This window comes from Podarcis melisellensis, assembly GCF_964234715.1.
Source record: "Podarcis melisellensis genome assembly, chromosome: 1".
NCBI classification, from domain to species: domain Eukaryota; kingdom Metazoa; phylum Chordata; class Lepidosauria; order Squamata; family Lacertidae; genus Podarcis; species Podarcis melisellensis.
In genome coordinates this window covers 130,162,568-130,183,869 of record NC_138528.1, presented here as the reverse complement: position 1 = coordinate 130,183,869, position 21,302 = coordinate 130,162,568, and the positions used below count along the sequence as shown (strand labels likewise).

The 21,302-nt window shown below is 45.3% G+C and overlaps 1 protein-coding gene across 1 annotated transcript in view; it reads right to left on the bottom strand.

Moving 5' to 3' along the window:
* Window positions 1-21,302, bottom strand: part of COL6A1 (collagen type VI alpha 1 chain) — a 47,286-nt gene that overhangs the window by 11,395 nt on the left and 14,589 nt on the right. The window contains exons 9-25 of the mRNA XM_081899531.1: window positions 20,745-20,798; window positions 18,390-18,434; window positions 18,263-18,289; window positions 17,412-17,438; window positions 17,258-17,302; window positions 16,074-16,127; window positions 15,495-15,557; window positions 14,696-14,758; window positions 13,120-13,173; window positions 13,001-13,036; window positions 11,676-11,738; window positions 5,885-5,947; window positions 3,475-3,537; window positions 2,819-2,881; window positions 2,046-2,096; window positions 1,904-1,939; window positions 680-742 (exon numbers count right to left, since the gene is read on the bottom strand). Coding sequence (XP_081755657.1) covers window positions 680-742; window positions 1,904-1,939; window positions 2,046-2,096; window positions 2,819-2,881; window positions 3,475-3,537; window positions 5,885-5,947; window positions 11,676-11,738; window positions 13,001-13,036; window positions 13,120-13,173; window positions 14,696-14,758; window positions 15,495-15,557; window positions 16,074-16,127; window positions 17,258-17,302; window positions 17,412-17,438; window positions 18,263-18,289; window positions 18,390-18,434; window positions 20,745-20,798 — 870 coding nt within the window. The remainder of the gene's footprint in view (window positions 1-679; window positions 743-1,903; window positions 1,940-2,045; window positions 2,097-2,818; window positions 2,882-3,474; window positions 3,538-5,884; window positions 5,948-11,675; window positions 11,739-13,000; window positions 13,037-13,119; window positions 13,174-14,695; window positions 14,759-15,494; window positions 15,558-16,073; window positions 16,128-17,257; window positions 17,303-17,411; window positions 17,439-18,262; window positions 18,290-18,389; window positions 18,435-20,744; window positions 20,799-21,302) is intronic.

Here is a 21,302-nt window from a genome sequence, read left to right as displayed (position 1 = left end):
ATTTTGTTGTGTCTAAAAGGGAACAGAAATTTGGTCTCCACATTTTCTTCTCCTGTTCTGCCTGTCTCCCATGACCAAGGCAACTCAATTCTTTCCAAATACACACTCTCACTTCCCTATCTGTCCAGACAAGTTTTCTATTACTCCCTCCACATATCTTTGAATAGTATAATGGATGGGTGTTAAAGTATTGAATAATATTGCTGAATAGTAAAGGTAAAGGTACCCCTGCCCGTACGGGCCAGTCTTGACAGACTCTGGGGTTGTGCGCCCATCTCACTTAAGAGGCCAGGGGCCAGCGCTGTCCGGAGACACTTCTGGGTCACGTGGCCAGCGTGACAAAGCTGCATCTGGCGAGCCAGAGCCGCACACGGAAACGCCGTTTACCTTCCCGCTGGTAAGCGGTCCCTATTTATCTACTTGCACCCGGAGGTGCTTTCGAACTGCTAGGTTGGCAGGCGCTGGGACCGAGCAGCGGGAGCGCACCCCGCCACAGGGATTCGAACCGCCGACCTTTCGATCGGCAAGTCCTAGGCGCTGAGGCTTTAACCCACAGCGCCACCTGCGTCCCATATTGCTGAATACTTTATCATATATTTCAAATAAAGATGTATGGTGGGAAATAAAACTCATGGATTATATTGCATAAGAGAATAATCTATCTCGTTCTTTTACTTACTTCCAGTCCTGGGTCTCCGATCTCTCCTTCATCGCCTTTGGGACCGGGATAGCCTTTGGTACCCTGAAAAGGGAAGAGATAAGGCCATTGGGCAGAAGTATACAAACCACGTGGCACTCAGCTCCTGCAGTTAACCATGGAAAGAGGCATAGTCCATAGACTGCAGCAGACACAGCGCTCTCTGCTTCTTGTCAACATGCTTGATTGCAGGCAAGAGATCACCAGAAGGCATTCAGATATATTCCATCTGTTGGACTTAGACCTTTTCTTACTAAGCTACATTCAGGGCAATCATCTGCCTCCACTGCACTGCAAGGCAATTCTGGGTAGAATGTGGGCAAAACCTCTCATATGCTTATTAGAAACATTAGGCAAACAATTATTAGTGTACTGTTTACAATTTGCAGTAAGATGCTTAGCCAAGGAAAGGCTTTTCAGTACAAAGGGCAAGCTCTCTCAAATTTGCTTTGGATTAAATTGGGAACAACAGAATTTCTTGCGGTGAAAATATGAACACAATTCATATTATCCTTCTGAACCAATCCAAGGGCTCAGAAGAATGCCTGCTCATCCCTGCCATCCACCCACCAATTATCTCATCCCTTTTCTGACAAGTGATGGTGGAAGCAACAAGGATGGATGTAAAGGAATAGATTTCCCCCTTCCTCTCTTCTATATTGATTAGCAGAGCACTGGGGCACAAAGCGCCAGGGACCATGGGATATGTAGTCCTCCTGAGAGCAACAGTTCCCACTTGTGGGAAGGGAAGAGGGCACTGTGTTGGGTATGGACTGCTGGCAGGGGCTGAAAGGGCTGGTAGTGACATAGGATGGCAGCCAGCAATGTTTTGATCTGAGTCAGAGAAGAAATTTATGAAAAGTTCTTGTAGCCTAAACTTGGAGAAGTCTGCTTGCATCCTGTTTTCCAGTTAAGTTGCTTTTACCAACAGACTAGTACAATAATTCACCATCACACTTTTCTCTCCAAATAATGGTGTTACCTGAAAATCTCCAAAAGATCTTGTTTATCTTTTAAAAAAACTACAAGTATCAGCTCTAAAGCTGTTCCACGTTACTGTTCTGTATATTACTGTACTGTATATTAACAAATATACCAGCATATGATTTTGATGCATGATACTTTCAACCTGTGTGTGCAGGGACTGGGGAGGAGATATGGCATGCTTGAGTACCAAGAGTAAAGAAAGGAGAGACAGAGACTTACATTAGCCCCAGGATCACCCCTGTTGCCAGGATATCCCTTTGGAAGAGAAGGAAAATAGGAAGTTAAACAAAAAAGAATGCAAGTGGTAATAAGCTTTGTCTGAATTCTTTCTTAAACTTTGGCCTTCTGGAGTGAAACTCACCGGGAAACCGGGGAAACCATCTGTGCCATTTCCTGCTCGGCCATCTTCTCCCTAAGAGGAAGTTCCAAAACCAAGAGGAGACGTCAAAGTTTAGTTTATGAACCTTGTATGTCCTTAGTCTGGCAGTCCTTAAGCTGGCAAGCTCCATAGGATCAACTCATTGTTAGCCACCAGAGAACTTTATGTTACAGGCAGTGCTTTTTTCCCCTAGAAAAAAGGGTGCTGGTTCCCACCTGAAGGCCATTGTGGGCATGGCTAGAAAGAGCGGGATGAAGGGAGGGTGGCTGGCAAGAGAAACAGAGGTGTGTGTGTGGGGGGAACCCAAGAGGAAAGAGGTGGGGCTGACAGTTGTTCTGGAGCCTGTGACTGGTGACTGGACACAGCAGCCCTGGTTTCTTGCAGGTTCACGAGTGAGGCAGCAATGAGAACAGGGCTGGGGAAGCCCTGCTTTCCTTTTTCTCCTCAGCAGCGCTGCATCCGGCAGGTGGGCGAGGGAGCGAAGGGGACATGGAGGGAGCCTGAGGGAGAAGTAAGCGAAGCACAGCAGCCGCTCTCAGATGCGGATGGATTTCTCCTCCCCTCCCCCATTTTCTCCTCAGACACTCCAGTGAGTACCTGGTTTGCTCTGTTCCCCTCTCCCCCGCCACCATTTGCTTCTCAGGTCTGGTGAAGTTGCTTCCCAAGGAGCTGGGAGGAAGAGGACTGCGCAGAGTCCTCCTGGTCCAGCTCGGTGAGACCTCTCACATTTTGCACGCTTCCTTTAGGACACTCACCCTGTCACCCATCAAGCCAGTTTCTCCAGGTAATCCAGGTGGGCCAGGCAGTCCTTTAGGACCCTATAAAGCACATAGGGGAAAGCATCTAAGTCATTGCCATACGGACAGCACTTGTTGAGACACAAACATCATCCTCTGGTGCCTTAAATCTGAATCATCCTCTGGTGCCTTAAATACTAAATAAATACATAGTTTGCCTTTAACGTTCTATAGGACTCTATGGGCTTTCCAGATGGGGCTGTATTTGCAAATGAGTTGCTGAGATACTGCAAATGGCAACATTATTTTTTTTAACTGATCAATTTCCATTGAAAAGGATGTTTACAAATGGCAGTTTGAAAGCCCTTTGAAAGCCCTTCGAAGTGGTTCACTTTGAAGTCCTAACTATTGGGGCTGGGAGGGGTTGGCCAGGGCTGTAAGTGGGGGTTCCCCAGAGGAGCAAGCAGGGGCAGAAGCCCTACTAGATCCCATGTCTTCTAAGTAGCCTTTGATGTATAACTCTGTATGTCATGAAAACACACGATGCTCTCTGAGCCCCAGGAGACGTCTGCAGCACAGCATTCTGCAACATTGCTGTCTATGAAGTGTGTGGCATTTTAAGCTCTTGAGGCAAGGAATAGTTCCCCTAATCATGGACATTAGAATATACTAACCTCCGGTCCAGAAGGGCCTTCATCTCCTCTGTACCCTTTAGGACCAGCTGGGCCTGCTTCACCCTAGAAAAATGAGAAGACATCTCAATGGCTTCACCCTTCAAAACATGTGGTCAGCATAAAGTTGTGCAAAGAGCAAAAGCCTCAGCTCCAAACTCCCTCAATGACCTCCTGGTGAATCCCTTTGGCATATCGGCTATATGATTTCATGATGGATTGGCAGAACTGAAATGTGAATGACTTGATGGGCCAATCTGGATCTAGCAGTTCCGAGTTGCACTCAGATGCAATATAAGAGAGCAAATCCAACCGGACACATTCCTGAGTAGCCATGGCTTGGGCTACTGATGCTTTATTCACAGGCTGACCTGTGTAACCTGAATGCATTTGTTTGTTTGTTTGTTTGTTTGTTTGTTTGTTCGTTCGTTTGTTCACTCACTCACTCACTCACTCACTCACTCACTCACTCACTTTATATTCCACCTTCTTCCCAAAGGAGCCCAGGGCAGTAATGCTGAACTATTTTCTAGATCAACGTGCACAAGAATAACTAATATGAAGCAACTGGAAAATGTCACACAGTCCAATTTCTTTGTGTCATAGAATGGGGTTAGAAGGCATGGACAGCATGAGACAGCATTTCCTGGCAGAAGGTGTAAGAATTTGACTTTTCTCTCCCCCTCGAAAAGAACGGCCAAAGCTGTCATAGGAACTAGATGAAAGGCAACATCTGTCTTGGGGAGGGGAAAATGAGCGAAGGGTACATATTGTTAACAAATGTGCCCTGGAAGGGAATAAGGACCATTTTTTATTTGGAGGTGGGTGCTGGAATTAAGCAGTGTCAACATTCCTGTGCTGTAGACTGAAGAACCAGAAATTCACTGTAACTGCACAAAAGCAAAGCACTAGTAGGATCGTGGAATTGTAGGGCTGGAATACCTCAAAGGTTACCCCGTCCAGCCTCCACTCTGGTTTTGCCAGGAAAGAGGAGGGAACAAGACAGAATCAGTTGGTCTATTCCCCAGCCCCTGCATTTCCCCAAAACTTGTAGCCAGTCCTCCTTCTTTCCTAAAAGGCAGGCTTCAGATTTTTATGATGTTCACGTCAGTTCAAATGATGATTTATTTGTCCTTTTAGTCACAAATTCAAGTGCCTACATCACCCTGTCCATGTATGTATCTTAAACATCTTAAAATGTACATATCTTACTATGGTCAGATCAAATAATTGTGGCGTAACATCCCTTGGGTAGCTGTGCAGCTGCCCTCCCCCATTTTGAAGAATGCATCAACACCAACTTCTGAGCTGCTTTCTGTGCTGCACAGTGCAGGCGGACAGCTCCTGCACCAACCAGTGTGGGCCAACGGATTTGGGGAAGGCTCTCATCTCCAGGGTGGGACTTATGCCAGCTTTTCTTCTAGCAGGCTGTTTTTAATTGTTCCTTCTGACAGAGAACACCTGCATTTAATTTCAACTACACTCAATACTATTGCTGGTACTTCACAACAGACTGGATGGGATGCATTTTGGCAAACAGACCAGAGCAAAGAATCCTTTCTCGAAAAACAGGACGAAAATTCCTGGAACCTGAGGAAGGATACGCTACCCCCCGCGGTACACTTGGGCAACTAGGAAGGGTAAAAAAATGAAAATGTAATAAAACATCATTAAGACCAAACTGGTTGTGTCATTAATAGCATCTGCACAACCCTATACTATGAGTTTCAAGATATTCAGGATGCAGCCAAGGTTTTCTCATTCACCAAGGGTTCTTCCACACTTCTGCTTCTCCTGTGCCTAGAAATCACACATCTGAGTGGTTTCCCACAAGATCCACACTTTCTAGGCACGGGTCCAAGTAGTTTTCCCTTTGCCCCACTCCTTTTCCAAGGGAAAACCTGCTCTTTAGCAACAGATTGGAAGAAATGGCAACCTGGGGAAAACCAGAATTGTTGTTTGTGCCGATTGAGTGCTAAAGAGCCCAAAGTGAAAGGACCAAGTCTTATTTCAAGGACTGGGAAACTGTGGCCCTCCCGTTGTTCACCTCCAGCAACTTCTGGAGAGCGACAAGTTCCCCATCCCTTGCCTGATTTGTCTTGACGCTTGATGCTTATTGGTCTATTTTCATTAATTTTAGCACTGTTACTTCATTACATGGTTCCCTGCCAAAAATTCATTTTGTTGAAATTTTCTCAACCAACACATGGCAATTTCCAGCTTTCACTGTGGGTCAGAGGTAACATGCAGACCAGACAAGGGGTGTGGAAAAGAGTCTAAGAGCTATCTCTAGCTTCTGTAGACCTGGCTGGGTTCCTGAGCTGATCTCTTGTTCCCTCACATGCAGTAGCTTGCCTTTTGCCTCTGCCCATACAACAGATATGGACTATCAAGTGGGTGGACAATGGCTTACTGGCTCTCCAGGCGGTCCAAAAGGTCCTTCTCGTCCTTGGTCACCCTGTGGCCCTGGTTCACCCTAAAAACAAGAAGAAATTGAAAAGGCATCAACAAAAATACTTTGCAGAATGGAAGAGCAAGCAAACATGACAATTACAGGAATAAGGTGGTCTTCTCCATATCTAATTTCCCCTGTAATCAGCAGAGATGAGACCAACCCATATCAAGCAGAAAATTTCTAGAGCAGCGATGACTAACCTGGTTAGCCCACATTGACCACAGTGAATGACAGCCATCTAAGAAGGTGGGACTGAAGTCTAATTTTTTAAAAAGGGCACATGTGAGTCACAAAAACCCTTTGGCATCACAGCAGGAGACGTGCAGGAGTGCTCAGTAAAATACTTTTTTAATGCTAAAACTTTTTTCAACAAAATGGACACATTTGGAGGGGGTGTTGTAGGATGACAAAAATAATCTCTTGGCATCATAGTGCTGGACACATAGAGCAGTAACACTTTTTTTAAAATGACAGGTTTTCCCCCTCTTTTCGGGGGGTGTTGTGCTCCAGAGGAGTTTGTGACATGTGGATCAGCAACAGATAGAATGGTTTTGTTCACAGCTTGCTCACGTTCACATCAGCCATTTGAGTTTTGACATGAATATGGGATTGTCATTACCATAATCCAAGAGAACGGTTTCCAGAAGACCTGAGAACTCATGATTTAAACATGATTCCTGAGAAGTAAGTCCAGTAGTTTCAAATGGGCCAAAAGAAACATGAGGATAAGGCAAGGAGGATAAATGACTTGCCCATGTAAGTATTCCACGTGAGCCATATGAGTGACTGGTCTGTTTGAATGCTGAGTCAGCACAGCAGCAACTGAGCAGGTGTGCAAATTCTGCATGCAAATGGGGGCTCATCCACACTTCCATTTGCCCCACTGCTCCCCCCGGGAAAACCCTCTGTTTGCTGCTGAATCAGAACAAACATTATTCAGGTTTTTTGTGGACGGAAGTTTCTTCCAATTCAGCAGTAAACAGAGGGTTTTCCCAGGGAAAGTGGTGGGGCACAAGGAAAACTGCTTGGGCCCATGCTCAAGCGGCAGTGTGGATGAGTCCCGTGTCCGCTTGCATGGGAAGGGTTTGTACATGGCAGGGCATCCATGGATCAGGCTGGCCCTTTGCCCACAGCCAAAATCCCACCCACTTTGGCCCTCCTCTTCTCAGTCCTTTATCAGCAGAAGTTCACTATGAATGACTCTGCTCATAGCCCAACCAAGGCTACACTCTTGCTTAAAAAATGGTCTGGACAATTCATCCCACATTTCAAATTCTCCCTGTGCAGCGCTTACTTTCTGCAGGCTGCCAAGATATTGTTGTGCAAATACCTATGGGATTGTTACACAAGAGAAGGACAAGAAGCCAGGATAGTGGCATACGTGGAAACTGACTGGCAACAGGCATTTACCAACAGCTCCCTGGTGGCCTTGCTGAGCTGATTTGTATTAATTAAAAGAACTTGGGGTTCTGATGGGAAGCAGAATGGCTTCTTGCAGCCCCACAGCTGAGAAATCACTCGTGGAGAGAAAGTCACTTGCCAGCCCACTTTCCAAGAGGAAAGCAGCCCTGAGGCATCTATGGCAATGGAGCAGGAGTGGGGCTACACCCATAATGAGAAGGCTGTGTGCCTGGGGCTGAGTCCTCCACTTCTGATGGCCCCTGCAATGGAGGGCCAGACTCCTTCGGGTACTTTTAGAGGACAGTTTTTTCTTTGTTTGACGAAATGAATACATTAGAGCAGCGGCCCATCCCAAAAAGCACATGGCAGTCCTTCTTCCTTCTCAGTGGTGCCAAACCTCGACATGAGCGGAGTATTTGGCTGCACTGAAAAATCAGGAAATGCCGCAGCTTCTGCCTTGTGCATTGGGAGCCAGAGATATCAGCAGCCAGTTCTCTGCAAAGCTGGAGAAGCTGCTCTCACATAATCCGATTCTTGGTCTTAAAAGGAGAAATAAGTGACCCTGACAGAAGTACCAGTTCAGAATGTACATTTCCCTGCACAAACACAAGACAACACCTAAACATTTGGTTGCTTTTTGCCCTTGCCCTATCACATCCATAAGAGTATATTTTCAACGTCTTGCAATAGTTAAGGGCAGCACTAGAGAAACCCAGGCCCAGTTTCAGCCCAGTCACAAAGCTCACTGGGTGGGCCAGACCTTCTCCCTCAGTCTGAGCTACCTCTCAGGGATAGTGTCAGATCTGGTGCCACTTGAAGGTAAGAAAACAACTGCCCCTCCCACTGCTGCCTCTTCTCCTGCTTCTCTTATTTTTATTGTTTTTGCTGTTGGTAACACGGCAGCGCTGTGCCTTGTCCCTTTCTCTGCCTCACTGAGGAAGGGAAGTGGAGTCTTTCCTCACAGAAAGCCACCGTGGGAGAGTTCCTGTATCATGGCTGCTTTTCCAGGATGGCTAGGCATTGTCTAAACTTAAGGAATTAACAAAAGAGACTGGCAGGCCCTTGCCTAGACCACCTCACCGAGAATGCCTCACTCTGAGGAAGAACCTTTTTTCCCTTCCTCTGACAGGCAGAGAGGAGAGGGCAGGCAAGCAAGCAGGCAGGCAGGCAGGGGAGAGGTACCAGACTAGACTGATCTGAAGAGGCTTCCAGAGAGGCACAAAAGACAAAATGGCAGGAGGGACCAAGTTCTGTTCTGCTTCCCTCCAGGATGGGAGCAGCCTTGCCTTCTAAGAATGTCTACTACCCTAATTCCAGCTCTAGTACTACAGAAGAACCACATTTTTCCTATGGAAAATATGCTGTTGTGTGAGTACTTGAAAAATGTGATATGCCTACAACAGATGTGCAACCTTGAGGGAAGGCATGTTAACTGTGCATTGCAAGCAAGAAACAACTGTATTTTGTAATGTGATGCTGAACCAATTATTTTATATTGTTTATTTAGATCTTCAGCAGTATTGCTGCCCCATCCTGGGTCTTTTGCCTGCAGATTATAGCTCCAAACCTGATGCAGCAACTATACTTAAATGTTTACATGTGTGTGTGATGACACCTGTATGATGGGTATTTGACTTTCCTGGTTTTTGCCCCACAGAGCTGCTGGAGGGGGCACAGGTGCTCTTTTTCATTGTGCTAATGAATCTGGCTCAAGGCCCACATCCATTCTTAGGTAACTGAATCAACACAGTAAGCATCTAATGGCAATGAAAAACTACTTTCCTGTCAATCTGCTTGGAAATAGGAGTGTCTAGAACACCACATTCCACACCTGCAAGAAGTCATAATGGTTGGGGTAAGCTCAGAGCACTTTAATACTGATGCCTCAGGACAGCCCTTCAGAGAGAAAGCCTGGCAAACAGAAACGAGCAACTTGTCCAACATTTTATATGGAATTAGAGAAGCTGGGGTAAGCAGAGGAGTGGCTGTTGAACGCTTGCTGTCTGTGGAAGAGGCTCAAATGAATTCCGAACATCAGCATTTGTGAAAGCGCCTAAACCTTGGGAGATCCCCTCTTTCCTCCCTTTCAAAGAGCCCTAATTTAAGGCACTCTGCTGGCACATCTATCCACATCTGGTTCACAAAGTACAGTTGAACTGCTGTTTGTGAAAACACGAGATGTAAACAGGAAACTGAAATTTAGATGAGACTTGAACTTTCCTCCTGCTGTGCCTGCCCAGCACATCAAGCTGATTTATGGCTTTGTGTGTTTGTACGGGCTCCATTTCCACTATGCACGACAGCAGAGAGCAAACTGTTTGCAGTTAGGACAGGAGGTTTCTTCACACCAGACACACAGTGACACACGACTCAAACGAAGGCATGCACAATGGGCAGAGTCCAAGACAAGCTCTTGCACCGCACAACCCTAACAGAGGAAAGGAGGTGGGTCTTTAAGCCTGCCGTTCTATAGCCCTTACTTGGGAGGATGTCTAAGGGCTTAGCCTCACTTACCTCTCCTCCACTCTTCCCAGGCATGGTCCATGATTTAAAGCTCTGTGTTGGAGCATACACATCCCTTTTTTTTTTTGTTCCAGAGCTTTCCCGATGAAAACCCTCTTTAAAGCTCAATTGGAACAAGTGCCAATCTGCGGAAAACCTGAATTGATGTTTGATCTGATTCAGCTTTAAAGAATGGATTTTCAGTGGGAAAGCCCAGGGCAACCCCCCAAAAAACCCCCCACAACAACCCCATGCTCTGGCTGACATTGGGCCAGATGAACTGATGTAATAGGAGCTAAGGCTCAAAATGTTGACCGTGGGGTTAGTTGAATGTTACAGAGATGTATTTTCACCATAAGGTTTTCAAAAGACACCTTACAGACTGACCAAGTGAGCTGGAAGAGAAGAAGACAATGCCTGAGGCTTATTATGGTAGAATGCAAGGTGTCTCTCCCCCCCCCCCCCGGGAGGTCTTGAGCAGATGAAATGAAGGGGAACCTATGATTTAAATGCACGATGCTTACTGAAGTTTTTTTTTTTATTTAACAGCACTAATTTTTCTCAGTGGCATCAGAACAGTTTTCCGTTCTCCCTGGCAGAAGTTGCGCCACTGCCCATGTTGGTTTTGGATAGATAAACTCTACAAGTTGTCCAGCTCATGTGCCTGTTGGGTGATTCAGCTTGGGGCAGACATATAAAATATTTTCCTACGTACGCCCAGTTCATATGGAGGAGCTGAACCCTCTCCCTGAAAAGAAACATTCTCCCCTCCCCTCTACAACTGCACTGCTCTTGGTTTGCTTAGCACCAATATATGAATGCGATCCAGGAACTCCCCCGTGAGTCATGCAGATCCTCCAAGCCAACATAGCTGTAAGAAATTCAGTACATAAACAGGTTTTAATAGAAATGGGTAATTTAGGAAGCAAAAGGAAAAGGCTTTTTTTAGATGTTCAAGCACTTCAGCAATGTTTGACCCAAACCACTCTACAGCTTTGCACTTTATTCCACACCTCATACAAGGTTTGCTTGAATCTTTACATTATGTAGCCATCTTCATGCCTCCTGCAACTTGTGAATATCACAAATGACAACTACATTTGCCGGCTCTAAAGATATATTTGTGCCTTTCTTCTACTAGACAGACTCCTGCTCGTTGGCTGATGGATGAGCAGAGCACAGAAGCTGTAAGCTCTGGGTTGTTCCTGTGGAGCCCTGCCATTACCTGCCCCACACCTGACGTCATGTGTGATGCCAGCCGTGGGGCAGGAGGGTGTGCTTTCCTGAAAAAGGCCTTGCAGCCAAACGGAGAGACCTGGAGGGCCACGCTGCATCCACGGGCCAGTGGCTCCCTCCCCCTTCTCGACCCCACCTGCTGTTTTACGGCTATTTGGGCAAGACACGTATGGTAGGAAGCACAGTCTTGGAAGGGATGCAAGGCCCCTTGAGGAAGTCCTGCACTGAACAAATGCACATTTTTCATACCTTGCTCTGATGCAGCCCTGGCAGGAGGAGAGGGAAGGCGGTAGGTCAGTGCTGGAGACCAGAGCTTATGAACTGGCAATTGAGGGCTGCTAAAGCTGTCTGCACTTGCTTCAGGCCATAAGGCAGGAACAGGGCACATGATCGTTGTGACATTGCTCATTTCAAGGGTAAAATGCCAGGGCCTGCCGCAGAACTTCGAGTGGCCCCATTTAAGGACAAAAACAAATCCAGCTAGCATATAGCAGACCTCTCTGCCTGGTACACCTTGGACAGCTTCTGTGCATGCTTGAGATTGAATAAGGCAGTGAGTGGAAAGACAACAAGCTCTACTGAAATATTATTTCGGGATTTGCTTGTTTACCTTTTCTCCTCTTGGTCCACGGGTACCAGGGTTCCCTAGCGGCCCTCTTTCTCCATTTGCACCCTGTGTGATAAAGAACATGTCAGAGATGAGGAAATTGTAGCACACTGGATTCAGCTATGAATTTGACTGACAGCCAGAGCAGTCAGTTTTGTTATCTGATGGCTGCATGACAACGCGACTGTGTTGTGGTTTTCTCTCATCTGGCAGAACTGAGTGGGGAAGGCAGTATAAGAGCTTGTCCTCAAGAGCCCATTGAGAAGGTAGTTGAGAACATGTTGGGGTCAGGGGGAGATCTCCTGGGACAGCTGTGACTTAAGGGATATATCAGCCTCATAAAAGGATAATTCTGATGGCCATGCTCAATTTCTCAGGCAGCCCAGAGCAACAGGGAAGAAGGCATTCTTGGTTGTGGCACCTTGTATGTGGTTTCGCTGGACTGCACACTTTTACCCTGGGAGTGCATTCTGTTGACCATTCTGGTGGCAGGCCAAAGCTTTCTTTTATTCCATCAGGCTTTCAAAATGGGCTTCCTCTGCTTTATTATTGTTTTGCCATTGTTGTTGTTGTTGCTGTTGTATCTCAGGTGTCAAAGAGGTGTGCCTTCAGGACATGACAAAAACTATGCGACACTCACCTTTGAGAGGAGGAAATTCCACAGCTTAGGTGCTGCTACAGAAAATGCCTTCTCTCATTCTGCCACCCCCAAACCCATAAGAAACTACAAAGACTGTCCCTTAACTCCTGAAAGAATCTCTAAGGTGGTCACTGAGGGCTTTCACACTCATGTCAACACCTTGAACTGGGCCCAGAAACAAACTGGTAGCCAATGCAGCTGTTTTAGAATGGGGATTATGTGAGTTCTGAATGGAACCCCAGCCAATAGTGTCTCTGCTGCATTTTGGACCAGCTGAAGCCTTTGTGGCAACTTCAAGGGCAGCCCTGTGCAGAGCATATTCCAATAGTTCAGTCTGGACGTTGCCAGAGCACAGAGTGCTGTGGTCAAGTAATCCCTGACCCAAAAGGACTGCAGCTGGCAAACCTGCCAGAGTAGGAAACAAGCACTCCCAGCTACTGAGGCCACCAGAACCCCCAGTGACAAGGTTGGAGCCAGGAGTTGAAGAAGGTTCTTTGCTGCAGCACTTCACAGGTCGCGGCATTCTGTGCCAGGTCATCCCCATGGCTTTTAATCAGCCCTCCATGTCTCAACTACTGCTATGTTGGGTTTTCAGAGGATTACTCAAAATTGGTGCCTCGAGTCCTCATATTGTTGGTTACTCTAGCCAACAGGCATACTTCCCCTGTAATGAAAACAGTAGCCTTACCCTGTCTCCCGTGGGGCCATCTGGGCCAGGATTTCCCTATAAGAATAGGAAAGAAATGTTGAAACCAATCTGTGTAGCGATCTGGTCATTTAGACAATGGAGAATTTTTACATGTCTACCTCATCTCCCATTTCTCCTTTCTCTCCAGGCGCTCCGGACTCTCCAGGCGGTCCCTAAACAAACACATGCGAGACAAGAAATAAGCACATTAAAATGAAAGGATTCCAAAGTAAGTGACTGGGAGCTCAGGCACCAGCTGTGCGCCACATGACAAGAGTTGATCTCAAGAACACAAATGGATATATCTGCCAAAACAAGATGGTCTTCTTTGGGGTTGTCATTCAAAATTGACATATTCGCTTACACAGACAAAATTTGAAAAAGGGGTGCATTGGGAGGGTATCTTTTATTTAGTTGCTAATCTTCCACAGTCTTGTTCTTTCAGGTGTTTCTTCATATGGATGAATCATGAAAAATGAAAGCAGGTTGGAAGCCAAAGCTTGAAGGAAAATGGCTGTTAATGAATTTTGTTATAATAATAATAATAATAATAATAATAATAATAATAATAATAATAATAATAGTAATTTATACCCTGCCTTCCCCAGCCAAGGCCAGGCTCAGGGCGGCTAACAAGCAATAATAAAAACAAATTGAATGAATACAACTTAAAAACGAAATTAAAATACAACATTAAAATATTGAAACCTCTTTGCAGGAGGAGAAAGGAAAAGAAAAAAGAAAGAAAGAGGGGGAGGGAATCAAATTGGCTCCAAGCCAAAGGCCAGCTGGAACAACTCTGTCTTACAGGCCCTGCGGAAAGAAATCAGATCCTGCAGGGCCCTGGTCTCATGAGGCAGAGCGTTCCACCAGTCCGGAGCCAGTGTTGAAAAGGCCCTGGCTCTGGTTGAAGCCAATCTAACTTCCTTAGGGCTAGGGACCACCAGGGTGTTGCTATTTATGGACCTTGAGGCTCTCCGTGGGGCATACCGGGAGATATGAAGATAAAAGCATAGCCTCCACTAGAGAGAACAATTCATCCTCTCTCCCTGGGCCCCCACTTTGGCCAGTAAGGTGACTTAAGCCAAATTAAAGGTTTTCAGGCAAGATGGCCCTTGCCCCTTTCTCTCTGGGCCTCTGCAAGCAACTGAGTGGGCAGGCGGCAGATGTCAATGCTGCTCTCCCTCCCAGCCTTCGCTGCTCGCGCAGCCCACCATTTTAGGGCGCAGGGTCCCAATCTTCATAATATCTCAGAGGTAGGGAGAAGAGCGAGGCAACTTCTCCACTTTCTCATTACCCCTGCTTGCTCTCTGGCCCACCGTCACCTTTGGGCAACAACAGGGAATAGCAGAAGCCAATGGGCCCCAGGCAGAAATATACTTGAGCTGAGCCATGGGTCCCAGCAGGTACCTGACTACACTGACCCCAGCGCTAACTCCATAGACGTTTAGAACACATATCAGAGCTGGGTAGAAAGACAGATCTTCTCAAATGCAAAGGGATTGTTGTTTCACTGCCAGATGGCTCTTCTTTCATGAACTTGTGGGGAAAACTAAGCATGGTGAACACCAAGCTCCTTTTCATCTTAACTGACTCCTTGCAAAGAGAGTGTGTAGGTAACAGAGACATTGAGGACATCATTGCAGTATGGAAAAGAACTGAGTGATCGTCTACAGGCCATGTCTTTAACCTTACCTTATCTCCAGGACTTCCAGAGTTTCCTGTCCTGCCTGGTCTTCCACTAAGCCCAGGCTCTCCCTTGAAGGAAATAAACCCAGACACAAAACAGAATTGTGAAACTAAATATGACTCACTATTTTAAATTCAATAGTCCAGTTTTTAAATTATAATCTGTAAGCATGTGCATAATTGTGATCTGCCCCAGAGTGCAGGCACCAGCCTTGATCAAGAGTTCAAGAACTTTCAGAGGAACCACAGTAGACCCCCAAACTGGAAGGAACCAATGTTCAGTAATCAGCTGGTGATGGGAGAATTTCCTGCTAGTCCTGTTCACAAGTTCCTATTCTGGGAAACCTAGATTCTGAGCTTAGCCACACTTACCCTGCTTAAAAGCCCTGTGTCTGAGCATTTTTGTTTTGCCCCAGAACTTTCCCCCAGTGCATTCTTGAAAAGGTGTTGCTAGGAAAACTTGAAGCCTCAATACAACATAAATTTTGCTGCAATAAAATTGTTTTTCAACACCATGATGTTGATCACATTTCTTTTGCGCGCGCGCACACACACACACACACACACAAAAGCAGATAAAGGGTGCATGATCGTTTTAGGCAATCAAAGTCGCCCTAGCAAAACAACATCCAGGAACAGTGCAACTCACTAGGCCTCTTCCCCAAGGGTTGTTCTGCAAGTGTGGTGAAATGTTCATGTTCAATTTCCACCTGACTACCTGACTTTCAGCATAGAACTGTTCCCTGACCTAAATTGATAGCTATACTGCTCCAAGCCATAACAAAGAAAACAGATTATTATTCACCTTTCTTCCTTTGGGTCCATAAGGACCTAGATCCCCTTTTGGCCCAGGAGGTCCTTGTAAGCCCTGTTTGAAACCAAGTTGCAATCAGTGTATGTGGGAAACAAAGATAAATCACATATGTTAACATATTGCCATGATCCTCATCAAGGGTAGGGGCTGATTTTTCTCTGGGATCTAACTGTCCCACTCTGGTATGTGTCTTGCCACAGCCTCCCTCAATCTCCCAGCACTGCATTTCAAAATTTCCCATGTTGCACTTTCTCCTCCACTTGTGAGATTCTGCTGCTCACACTGACTCTAGGAGTGCACCTATATCCAATCCAATCCAAATATTTATTACGGTCATAGACTAGCATAAGGTAAAAGCACCTCCATACATAAATAAAACATGCTAGATAGGCAATAAGGCAACTGCAGAAGTAGAGGGTGCACATACTCATTCTCTCAGTTGCAGTAGACCAGCATAAGATAAAAACACATAAAACATGTCCCTCGATCTAAAAACCTGCATCCACTATTGGAGACTCAGATCTCTGCTGCTACCAACCTAGGGGGATCTAATATGTTGAACCTACGTACATCAAATCCTGGGGATCCTTTGCATCCTGGTAACCCATGAAATCCTTGTTCACCCTGTAAGGAAAGAAAAGTTGTCCAGATTGATAACCTGACATTGTTGTTGCTTCTTCCTGTGATCAGCAGCATGCAACAGGCTACTATACAGCATTCACAGAAAGTGAAATTACCCAAAGAAACTAAATCAGTGAGCTTTCTAAAAATAATAATAATGGAAGCAACTGGCTTTGATACATGGCAAACAGTTTTTCAGACTTAGGCAGCCCCACCTGCTCTGCAAACAGTGGACTCCCAGTCCTGGTCTGCAAAGTGTTGTGCCCACGACATTAACCTGACTCCATATCTACCCTGAATCCATCCTGTGTTTTGATGCATTTCCCCACAAACCAGCTTCTGCCTGAACCCAGAAAAATAAGAAGCCAGCCCTGTTTTATGTTGGTAATGTGTACACAGCTTTAATGCAGCCTAAAAAGATCTGGTTTTAAAGCCATGGTTTCCCCAGTAGTGATGTATGGAAGTGAGAGCTGGACCATCAAGAAGGCTGATCGCTGAAGAATTGATGCTTTTGAATTATGGTGCTGGAGGAGACTCTTGAGAGTCCCATGGACTGCAAGAAGATCAAACGTATCCATTCTTAAGGAAATCAGCCCTGAGTGCTCACTGGAAGGACAGATTGTGAGGTTGAGGCTCCAATACTTTGGCCACCTCATGAGAAGAGAAGACTCCCTGGAAAAGACCTTGATGTTGGGAAAGATGGAGGGCACAAGGAGAAGGGGACGGCAGAGGACGAGATGGTGGGACAGTGTTCTCGAAGCTACAAACATGAGCCTGACCAAACTGCGGGAGGCAGTGGAAGACAGGAGTGCCTGGTGTGCTCTGGTCCATAGGGTCACAAAGTCGGACACGACTAAACGACTAAACATTAAAAAGATCTGAGTTGCTCATTCCAGCATTCCAGCTTAAGCATTTGGTGATTTCCCCTCTAAGCGCTTGGATGCTCATCACATTGGCTTCTTCTGCATCTCTGTTCTTCTTACCATTACACATTTAGTGGTGATTTTCTTGGAATGAGCCTTTTCAGGCCCTGTTGCAAATATTTTTCATGCACATTTGCTCTGACTTACATACGTTTCTTTGTTAGGAAAAACATAGAGATTGTGCCCTGTGCATGAAAATATTAACCATACCTTCTTGCCATCTAAACCATCGATGCCACGCCTGCCTTTCTCCCCCTGAAAGGAGAAAAAAAAATGCAAAAAATGTAAAAACAATGTTTGTTGTCTCCAGCATAACTTTCCAAGTAGCATCCATCCCCCCCCCAAAAAAAACCCCAATACATACCTTGGCTCCTTTTGCACCTCTTGAGCCCTGTGAATGAGAAGAAGATTTAGTTTGTGGTACCAGCTACTGAAATGTTCCTCAGTGATCACCTAACCAACCAGGGGGGAATGTATATTTATTATTATTTTCATTTGTATCCCAGGTGGCTTTTCATCCTGGCATTGATCAGATCCAAACCTGCTTAAATCCAGCAAGGCATCTTTATCATGTGTCCTCAGACCACAGTCTAGGAATCCCTTCGCTAACTGGAGAGATTGTTCTCTCATTAAAAAAAAAGATGGGTAAGTGGAAACTTACAAAATATTTCAGTTCCCACCCATCACCACTGACATATCTATAACCAACAAAAGCATAATTTAACTGTTTTGGTTCTGACAAAAAGCAAAACAAACGCCTTTGTATTCAACCCCAAATTGCTACTTATAATTGGATGCTCATGGCCAGGGCTTTATACTGTGATATTTGTGATATTTTGGCCCTAGTAAAAGCTGAATAGGTAAGAGCTCCAGGTAAGGGTTGTTTAAATGGCCAGGACACAGACGGGAGAGAAGCCCTTCTGTTCCATCAGCTCCGCCCCCTGGCCAGCCTGGATCCGAGCCTGCACCTCCATTCGTCAATTTTGGGTGCAGGCTAGGATCTGGCTCCTGATAGGCAGCGTGGGCTTTCACTGGCTCCGCCCATCAGGACAGGAGGCCAATCCTGGGATTCTTCTCTGGGTCCTTGACACCAGCAACACCGTGGCACCATGAGGATGAGTGGACTTGCTGGACCATTTTGGATTTTTTAATATTATTATTGAGCAGACTCTTTGCCTTCTGTAGGGTTGCACTGTTAATCAATGGCACACTCACCTTGTCACCTCGGGTACCTTTTTCTCCCTAAACAGGACAAGGGGAAAAACACATTACAAAATGAAGAAATGAGACAAAATTTAACTATAGAAAGTCAAATTAAGCAATCCGTTAACCAACAGTATACCTTCATGCCTTGGTAACCAATGGGTCCTGGGTCACCTTGCTTCCCCTAGAATAAAATAATAATAAGAAAAGTCACAAACCACTTTGCACAAAGTAATCAGACATCTGCTGTCATATGCACTAGTATCTGAAGATTTTTAGGCAAAAGCAATTTTATTATAATGGACAGGACATGAAAGATTGTACATTAATAACATTCTATAACTTTTAATGTACTCCGTCTATGTCATTGTGGGTGAAGACAAGCAGCCATTCTAAGGGTTCATCCCACCATTTTCGCCTGGGAAAACCCAACCTTTGCTGCTGAATTTGAAGCAAACATCAGTTGGGTTTTTGCAGATTGACATTTGCTCCAGTTCAGCACTGGAGTGGGTTTTCCCAGGGAAACCAGCTTTGCAAAGTCAAAACCACTTGGATTCATCCCTAGAAAGCATGGGACAAGTGGAAAGGCACCCAGCCCCATGATCTCTAGGCACGGAAGAAGCGGCATGTAAACGAGCCCTAACTGTGGTGAAAGTAAGTTGCAACACACATTCTTTGCTCAGAAAATGAAGGCCCAGGGATATAGAAAGGAGGCATTCAAACTGCCTTTAGAATCCTGTCTTCACTTGATGACTCCCAGTGTATTTAATTTACTGTTTAAATACATAAAACTATTTGTACCCCACTTTCGATCCACAATGTGATTGGCTACAAAGGAAACTAAAAGAAAACCAACACTCATTACATACAGTCCAAACAGCTGAGTGAATAAAAATGCCAACAGCAGTCTGGCTTATAAAACCAGCAGTCAGCAAACTCTAAAAGCTTTGTGAAAGAGACGCCTTTGCCTGGGTTGTTTCTCCCTTCGTGGATGAGAAGGGGAAGCTCTTGTGGGTCTGCAGCTCTGATCATGCCCCGAAACCTCTAACTGGTTAACTGGCTGATGGAAATTCAATTAGTTTTCTGGACAGCCAGGGAAAGCATTCAATCTCCCCACTAAAATCAGAATGAAAACCCAAGGAAAAAACCCCTACCTAATAAGTACATGAAAATGAAACCAAAGGAAAAAATGTAAATGAACGAAGTGCTGTTTCCTGATCTTCCAAACTAAAAACAAACAATATAAGTAACCATCCCTTTGGAGATGTGGGAGAACCTCGCCACCTCCCAAACTAAAAGTACCCAGGTTTGGTTTGGTTTTTTAAAGAGGAGGGAACAAGGAATATATATATATATACACTCCACCCTGTTAGCAAATTGTATCCCAAAGAGGACCGAATAACCCTGCCTTGTTTTTGCTTTGAAAGAGGTGGATCCCCAAAGGCAGGCAACAAATAAATAAATCTGAGGGTAGAATATGTTACTGTTGGCTTCTTGGCCAACACCTGGCAAAAAAGAGATGTAAGTTAAAGGGCTGGAAATATAGGGGTGGGGTGACTCAATGTAGCCTAAGCCTGGTTGAGGCCTCTTGCCAATCTTACTTAACAGGCAGAGAAACCCTCATGAGGGCCAAGGAGTAGCAGAGGGGAAGATCCACCAATGGCTCTCAAGTCTGGCTGTCTCATGCTGGGCCCCACTCAAGGTGAGGTTCTGGGTTGAGGCTTCCGGATCCAATTGCCTTAATGGAGTAGCTCCCACGGCAACCGGAGATCATTGGCAAAGGAATAAAGAAAGATGACAGAGGGTAATTAGCTTTGTAAACTCCCCCCAGGGTCAGGGGAAATCGCTTCACTCACGGACCATCAGTATCACCACCCACAATGATTCTGTGGAGCAGTCTTCCCCTCTTGGGATATCTAGCTTGCTGGGCTTAGTGCTCCCTTTGATGTACAGAGCGACACCACCTCTGGCACATCCTTCTCTGCCCTTCCTGTAGAGTTTATATACTGAGATAGCTATGTCCGACTGGTTCTCTCCATTCCACCAGGTTTCATTTATGCAATATATCAGTGCACTTCACGTCACCCTTCTTGGCTCAGCATATAAACACTTGTGTACAGTCTCTCGCTTGAAGTGTCTTTGGTACTTGCATTTTTATCTGCCTGGGCTCCATTCAGCGACCTTCAGAAGGGTATGCAAGGGCATTGCTACAGAAGATGCAATGACAAATGAGGGCCTTTGATTTTTATAAATAAATCTTCCCTTCATAATCTTGCTTCATAATTTGTGTTCTTATTTTGTATTTTTATGTTGCGAATTGCCCTGAGATCTTCAGATTTAAAAATTTTAAAAAATAAATTATGGTGGTCATCTGAGTAAATGTGTAAATAGCATGAATCAGCTTTTACAGCACCCAGAGAAGGTTTCTCAATAGGTTTCCCTAAACAAAGTTTTATTTTACTTGATTATTTCCCAGTCAAATAACGCGACTTACAGGTTCTCCAGCATCTCCTTTTTCACCAGGAAGGCCAGGTTTTCCCCTTTCTCCCTGAAACAAAACAGAAGTAAACATGAGACACAATTTTGATTTTAAATTCAGTTCCATAGACTAGGATTCCTCCATTGCAGGAGGTTGGACTAGGCATAGCTGTCAACGTTTCTCTTTTCTAAAGGGAAATTCCCTTATTTCGAATAGGATTCCTTGCAAGAAAAGGGCAAAGTTGACAGCTATGTGGACTAGGAGACCCTTGGGATACCTTCCAACTCTACAATTCTATACAAATGCATGGGGTGGGGGGAAGTATGTATGGGGAACCAAGAATATCCTCAGACTTGTGAATGAGATGAGTTTCCTTCCAAGAGCCCATTTAACTGGTGAAGCCACCACCACGTTGTTCTTGTAAATCTGTTTGTTTTTTAAAAAATCTGCCACACTGCAGACATTTTCAAAGGCAGCTTTAAGTAGTTGGTCCTTTGCAACACAGAAGGAAGTCTAAATTACACGTAACGACAACATTAGACAAATGATAGACATCACTACAACATAGGTAAA